This window comes from Heterocephalus glaber, unplaced genomic scaffold (assembly GCF_053883595.1).
Source record: "Heterocephalus glaber isolate CG9 unplaced genomic scaffold, H.glaber_assembly_v1.0 deba00001550, whole genome shotgun sequence".
Classification (NCBI taxonomy): Eukaryota; Metazoa; Chordata; class Mammalia; order Rodentia; family Bathyergidae; genus Heterocephalus; species Heterocephalus glaber.
Window position 1 is genome coordinate 14,163,409 of NW_028258343.1, and position 7,823 is coordinate 14,171,231.

The 7,823-nt window shown below is 40.1% G+C and overlaps 1 protein-coding gene across 22 annotated transcripts in view; it reads left to right on the forward strand.

Moving 5' to 3' along the window:
• Positions 1 to 7,823, forward strand: part of Epb41l2 (erythrocyte membrane protein band 4.1 like 2) — a 216,421-nt gene that overhangs the window by 177,962 nt on the left and 30,636 nt on the right. For 21 of the 22 annotated variants that reach the window (XM_013072659.3, XM_021259245.2, XM_013072662.3 and 18 more), the window contains 4 exons: positions 1,686 to 1,808; positions 3,563 to 3,661; positions 5,179 to 5,259; positions 7,705 to 7,817. In XM_013072659.3, coding sequence (XP_012928113.2) covers positions 1,686 to 1,808; positions 3,563 to 3,661; positions 5,179 to 5,259; positions 7,705 to 7,812 — 411 coding nt within the window. In that variant the 3' untranslated portion in view covers positions 7,813 to 7,817. The remainder of the gene's footprint in view (positions 1 to 1,685; positions 1,809 to 3,562; positions 3,662 to 5,178; positions 5,260 to 7,704; positions 7,818 to 7,823) is intronic. The other variant, XM_021259248.2, reaches the window with a different exon arrangement.

Below are 7,823 nucleotides of genomic sequence, written 5' to 3' on the forward strand. Positions count from 1 at the left end.
GCTTTACTACAACTGGATCACCTGTAGGGTAAACTTTCCTACAACTACCACATCATTTTTTCCTTCCCCTTTCCCATTTAAATTTTTCTTTGCATGTTTTGGGTGCTTCCAACTGTTTTGTCGTAGTTGAACTCTTCCTTGCACTAAATGCCTTTTTCATTGGTTTCATACAAAGATGTACATGTAATGTCAAACAATGGTCAGTGCGAGTGTGTGTGCTCCTGTTGTTATGATTGGATTTGACCTTTTTGCCTCATTCTCTCACTCCTCAATCTAAGATTCTTGGAACCAGAGCAGGCTGTGATTGCCATGGTGCCCTGGAAGTGGCACCTGACAGCGTCAGGAGCATTATTTCTTGAATGCTGCTGTGATTTCTGTTTTTAGATGCCCGAGATGGGATGGCTTGGTTAAGAGCTGTTTTCTTCCTTCTGGACAGCCACAGGCTAAATTGTTCCCTTCTCATTCTGTCTTAAGGTCAATTCTGGATTTTTTTTTTTACATCAATTCTGGATTTGATTTTGTTTTGTGGATGATTGACATTGGATATAAGTCTTTTCCTTTCCCTTTTAAGAAAGAGAACTTTGCCGAGTCATCTTTGATGAAGTCTTGGTCAGTAAGTTTAGTGTCTCTCGCTTGAGAGTGAGTTAGGGTTGGAGAATGTGTTTAACTCTGAAATGCCCACGTGCTTGCTCTCTTTTGAGAGGATGACAAATCTCAGAATGACTGACTCAAAATGATTAATGAACTGTTACCATGTTGCCTTTAAACATGTTTCACTTCAGAGAAGACATTTCAGGAGTCTTTGAACACTCTGAATTATTATTTTCAGCATTTAATACCTGTTGGAAGTTTTCTCTAGAAAGTCTGTCTTTGGGCTGGGGATTTAGCTCAGCGGAACCATATCTGCCCTGAAAGCACCAGGTCCTGAGTTCAGTCCCCAGTTAACCACCCCCGCCAAGTGCTGTAGTATTTTTGTAATTATATTGTAGATGAACAGCAGATTACAATGTTAACAGGCCATGGAACCTCTCCATCCTTGCTTTAAATTATTCAAAGCATTCATGCAACACCCGTGGAGTAATGTAGATAAAACATTGTAATGTATGTAACACAGAAGAAACACTGTGAATTTTAGACAAGTGCAATTACAAACAATCATAGTTGAAGATATCTTTTTTGAAAATGGCATCTTTTGAGGGAGAAGAGCAATGTTAGCCAACCTAGCTTGTGTGCCAATTAAGAACAATGAGCCTTCACATAAACCATGTGGTCCTTTAAACTGTAGTAAAATTAGAGATGTGTGTCATTTAGCATAGTTCATTCTGTTTTCTCTTCAGTGTCATTAATTACTTTCTAAAAAATAAAGTGTGTGCACAGCAGTGTAGTAGATATGAGACTTCCTAATTTGAAGGGTAACGTAGTTTAGGGAACCATTATGTTAGCTTGTCTTTCATGTGGACACATTCACGTGTATATACAGAGTACATGTGTATTTGTCTGGATATGACATATTTGACAGAAAGCTTTCTTTTATGTCTTTGTTTTAAATTATTTGCTTTTACTCTTTTCTTATGTGCATGAGTGTGTGTTTGGATATATTTCTTACAGTTCTCTTTGAAGGTTCCTTTTGGCACTTCTGCTTCCTTACCTCTAGAATTTATTTTTCCCTTCCTTTTCCTCTTTAGCCACCAGTGGTAAAAACAGAGATGGTAACAATTTCTGATGCCTCACAAAGGACAGAAATCTCCACCAAGGAAGTCCCCATTGTGCAAACTGAGACCAAAACCATCACGTATGAGTCTCCACAGGTACAGAGCACAAGACTTGCCTGCTGGCATTCATTTTTACTCAGCATGTCTGTTTGCATTTCTGTTGTCTTCTCCCAGTTTTCATGTTTCTGACTTTGACATAGCTTTTCCCATCTCCATTTTATAACCAGGCACCACCAACAACATAACTTGGTATGCTGCTGTCTTGGTATACAGCAATCAAATTTGTGACCCAGTAATTACAGGAGGACCTTACATATGACTATGTAGGATAAATAGCATAATTTGTGTTTTTATTATCGTAAAGCATTTCTGGCTTGATGTATCCAAAATATTCATCTATGCTTGGAAAAAATTGTTTTGCAAAATTTACTGAGTCTGACATACTTTGTGATTCGTAGTGTATAGGCTTTCCCCCTTGCTCTAGCTCAGTTAAAATAGATTCAATCAACTCACACTTTCTTGTAAGTAACACACATATGCGCACACACACTCTCTCTCTCTATGTCACATTGAGTTATTTTCTTTAGCCAGGTAGTCATTTGTGTGTCATCTGTGATACTATGTCTCTAAGTAATTATCAGATTTGTGTGTTTTAAGTCTTCAGACATTGGTTCTGTAAAGTTTTGAAATAAGTATTAAAATGTCTAACCTAATGAGCAACAAAAAAGGGAAAATGTTCATTTCAAAAATGGAACTGTTAAAAAATATATATGATCAGTATTTTCTCCTCTGAGCAGTTTAACCTGTGATGGGATTATATCATGGTGGAGTATGGCAAGGTAGTGCCCTCTCAGAGTAAGTTTTAAAAGGCTGTGTGCATGGGTGAAACATTTCTTGAAGTTATTTTGGGCACAGTTTAATCTGTGTGTGTGTATAAATCCCACATAAACACAAACAGGTTTCTTATGAATGTGTCTGCGTTGAGGGGGTGATACTTGTGTGTCTGTGTTGTGCTGTGTCCTTATAAAGAAATACAGATGCATGAGCCAAATTTGAGAGAAGTTTCCTCTTAATTTACAGATAAGCTCTAGCTACTCAAGTTGTTTTGTTTTGTCAATGCCAAAACACATGACAGATATATTTGGTGACTTTATACTGTTAGACTATTAATTTGCTTCATTATTTGTCTTCTTAAACTCTAGAAACTTCTGCCTCTTCTTATATCAAGGCACATTAAAATAAACCTATTAATATATATGCATAGGATTATATATAATAGAGCATACATGCACATGAATGGTATTAAAATATGCATACTCATGTATATGCTTTTATAATATATAAATCCTTATAGGAACAATGTAGTTTTAAAAATTCTACTAGAAATAAGCAAATAACTAAATGATGCCGGCTCAGTCTGTAATCCAAGAAAATGTTATCTATTTTTTACCCACCTGTGCTTATAAAATAATAACAAACTCAGCACTTGTGATCACTGTGGAAACTTCTCTGCCTGGCTGGCTAGTTTCTTTTTCTGGTGTCTGCATATGTTCCTCAAATTCTTTCGACTCTGGCGTAGTTTTCAATCCCACCTTCTACTTTGTTCTTCACCCTCTCTACCCGCAGGGTTGCTTCTCCTGGGTTGCTTTTAGCCTTCTGCCCGTCCTCTGTGAAATACCAGCCCCTCTCCGGGTCTGTAAATCACTACCGCAGGCATGCAGAGAATGAGTAAATGGCGTCTACTGCCAATCACATGCATTTCAAAAGGTGCATGTTCGACAGGGTGGGTTCTTCTCTGACATGGGGGGAAGTAAAGCATCACTTTGTATTTTTCCTCCAACTATTCAAAGATTGACAGCGGGGCTGTTGGTGATTCGGGCACATTACTGAGTGCACAAACCATCACATCTGAGTCCATGTCGACAACGACAACCACGCACATCACCAAGGTAAAGCAACCCAGGGGAATCTAGGGAGAGCGTGATGCATTGCAAAAGGATCTTTTCTGAATTGTTTCTGTGTTCCTAGACAGACTTCAGAGTAATAGTGGAATTAAAATTATGCTCCACTGACAAATGTATTTAGACCAGATTGCAATTTTGTAAAGTATAGGGGGTAAAAATGATACGAACAGCCATACTTAAGAAAGCCCCAAGAGCAGAGATATTTTAATAAAATTATAAGATGTACAATTAATAAAAGCAAAAATTTTATACAAATGAACCTGTGCTTTTACTTTTGTTAAATTGACCCTTCTGCCTAAAGCAAGTGAATGAAGACTATCATTCAAAACTTTCAACAAGTTGTTCCAATTATGTTAAATTCACCTAATTTACTTTGACAGTGGTATGTTGATTTGGAGCATTTTCCCAGATCATTCTCTAACTACTTAACACCAGATACCCAGTGGCTTGGCGGCCGCAGCCTCACCAAGGGGCTTAGATATTTATAAATAACCTGGCCTGCCCCAGACCTACAGAAACCTCGGTTTTTAGGAAGCTTCCAGGTGACTCTGGTGCTTAGGAAAGTCACCTCATTTCCAACTCGAGTCTTCAAATATTTTGTTCTGCTCCTTTTCACATTTGATTAGTACTTAGTGGTCTTTTACAACAATCATTACAAAAATAGCAAGAAACTTCGTGAATTAAAAACTGCCACGTCATGCAGGGTGCCACTGGTGCTCCCTGTAGAGCGTCTTCAGATACTGAAGCTAGTGCCGCGCTTTGCTCCTCCCAGGGCGTGGGTGAGAGGTGTGGAGGCGGGCTGTGTGCTCTGGCAAGACCACTTGCTGGGAGGTCAGGCAGAGGCCGCCCAGGCAGCCAGGCGCCATGAGGCGCTTCACCCCCGGGGCCCTCCCCCAGGCTCCTCCGCACAGCCTTTCTGCCGCCACAGCGGGAGGAGGCTGTGGTCAGACCACACATTTCATAAGTTTCACCCGCCTTCCCTATTGTCAGCCAAATCCAAGTCCTGTTATTATCACACTAGACCAGGTAAGTGGGATCACCAAATGAATTTGTATGATTAGTAGCTGGAGTATAACATCAAACAGTTTCCTAGACCTAAAACAGTTAAATTGTTAGAATTGCTTATAACTACAAATACCAAGCAATTATTTCTTCTTTCTCCTCTCCTTTTCAAAAACTGCCCAACTGGGAGTGAATAAACTCAGGAAATTGTGAAAATATCCCAGTGGAACTACTTGTAGTAAATGGCATTTGGCCCATTGTAACCTCTCCTAAATCTTGTTAGGTTAGTTTTATGGTTGCTTTCAGTTGAGGGATACTTCCGGTTGAACAATAGGACTGACTCTGTAGAACTTAGAAATACAGCAGTTACTAGAACATTGGTGTTCACCATTCAGTGTGTGTGGCCTCGTGGTGATCGGGAGGGCAGAGTGGGCTCCATCTTCTCCTCACTGTGTGAACATGTGTTAGTGATTGCTCTTTTTCGTTTTTGTAACCTTTAGACTGTAAAAGGTGGGATATCTGAAACAAGAATTGAGAAGCGCATTGTGATCACAGGAGACGCAGACATTGACCATGATCAGGTAAAGCCTGTAGGCTCTAGTTCTGCTTGCTGCGGTTGGCACCTGTTGGCAGGGCATGTCCCTGTGTAAACCCCTTCCCAGGACTCTCTGGTGAGGTCCAGCTCCTAAGGCAAACCTGAAGATACTTCAGTGTTTGGGTCCAGCTCTCCTGGCTCTTACTCAGCCTTAAGTAGAGATTGCTATTCATTTCACACTGGTTTTGTATGCACTTCCGGGTCAAAATAATCTGGAGGATTTCTGGCAACCATTAGGTATTCACATGGGGATGGTTTAAAGACATCATCAAATATTTAAAAGTGAATGCCAGTTTAATGACACTAGCTTCTAAAGACTGAAAAAGCCACTAAGCTTTCTTATGCCTACTTTTAGGAAGTTTTCAGTGTTTTTTACAGCTTAAGAAAACTGGCAAATAGCCAGTAACTACCAGGTGTTTTTCCCTGTTACTATTATTGGGGAGGAGCAAGGAGGGAGAAATAATCTGTAGCTTACGAAGTGAAAATTTGCATTAATTCTGAAAACCATTTTAAAAGAATCCTGCTTCTGTTCTGATGCTAAGCTCGGCAGAGCGCGTGACTTCAAGCAGGTGTGGAGGAGCTGCTGGAGACGCAGGGAGCAGCTGTCATTGTAGACTGTACTCCCAAGTGGCCGTGAGAGGTTTTTGTTTTATTTTTTTCCTGAGTGATTTCAAAAGGAGACCAAACCATTTTCTTTTTACAACTTGAAGAAAGGGAAAGAAATGTTCAGTGGACCATCTCAGCCGGGGAGGAGGAGCACCTGATGGTTACCCATCTTTGAACATAACTCTGAGCTCAGGAAAGTGAAATTTGGAGCAAAGAATTTTTTCCTTGAGAAAGAATCTGTATATAACCAGAGAGGAATGGATTGTCTCCATACCTAGAAAGAAAGTTGTTCTTCATTTTTTGACTTTTGTAAGCACGTTTGATTTGCATATTTCATTATTTTTACAATGTCTTGAGGTTATTAGAAGCTAAAGGATTGCTCTGACTCCACATTTTAACTTAGATGACTAGAAGGACTTAGGAGGACACTTAGCTCCTTACCATGGAGAAGAATTACCTGTGTGGATCACCCATATTTTTTAATAAAATAAATTTTCAATTTGGCAGTATGAAGTGACAGATTTCTCACAACCCTTATTGTTGCCATAATTCATATTTTACAGCATTTAGTTTCTTGTGCTTATATTATGGAATGAAAGGAATTACAGCAAACTGATTTCAAATGTGTTGGAAGATTTTGATGGCAATTTTTAGTTTTCTCTACTTTTTTATAGCTTTACCTTTTTTTCTTTTTTAATGGAATAGGGTTTTGCTTAGTAACTTTACAACTGACAGAAGCTATAATGCAAACAAGAAATGCAGTTATCCCCTTAGGCAGGTGGCAGAGGCAGAAGGAAAGGGAAAATTGTGCGGTTGCTTTTTTTTCAGATGCATGGTTTCTTTATGAGATCAGGTGTTCTCTGTCCTCGAAGAATTTTTGTTAAAGACTACCCTAGATTTGGTAGTTCTGTGGCATTTTGTGGCATTTTATTTTCCTTTTCTCCTCTTTACAAATAAAAGAAAAGCGTATTTCCCCTCTGAAAAAATAAGATCTTTTCACATTGCTGTAACACTTTTATACAGTTTACTTTCTGATTAAAACCAGAGAAACTCTGCTTTTCACCACCTGGACCAGGGAAGAGACCACAAACTACTGGCATCCCTTGGCCATCCTCTCAGGCAGCACTTTTAATTCTGTGTGGTTGTTGCTGCTTTTTAGGTTCTGTGTTCTCAAAGTTCACATTTTTCCTGCAGCATTTTAGTTGAGCAAATATTTTAGTTCAGACAATTACTGAGAGCCTGAGAGAGCAGAGATGAGGCTTGGTTCTGTGCCAGGGAGTCCCTAGTTTTTGGTGATGGCTGGTGTATACACCTGGCATACACTCAACATTTAACATTTCTTTTTTTCTTTTTTTTTGGTACCGGGGATTGAACTTGGGTCCTCACGCTTGCACAGCAGGCGCCGAAACCACTGAGCTAAATCCCCAGCCCAGCATTTAACATTTCTTCAGTTCATACAGCAAATCTTAAGACAGTCTCTACACCTTAGCATTAGTGTTGGGTTATAGGTAACAATGCTAAGGTGCAGAGAAGAGCTGTCTTCTCCGAATCTCACTGAGTACAAGCCTGGCATCCAAAACCAACATGTTTCTCCTGTGTTTACCACTATTTGAAAGTGGCCAGAGGAAAGGGAAGTTTGGGAAATGAGAAGCCTTCTTATAATGAGCAGTGGTCCCAACTTGCATCTTCCTCCTTCTGTCAGTGAAGCAGCAAGGCCACTGTCACCTGACTGTGAGCCCCATTTGATGAGTGTGCATGGGTTTTACTGTCCTGAGGTGGAGTCTATTCCTCCATGCATGGCTGTTTTCTCTTTCGATCCCGGCAGGCACTGGCCCAGGCAATCAGGGAAGCCCGAGAGCAGCACCCTGACATGTCGGTCACCAGAGTAGTTGTGCACAAAGAAACAGAGCTGGCGGAGGAAGGGGAAGAGTAACCAAGGTAAGA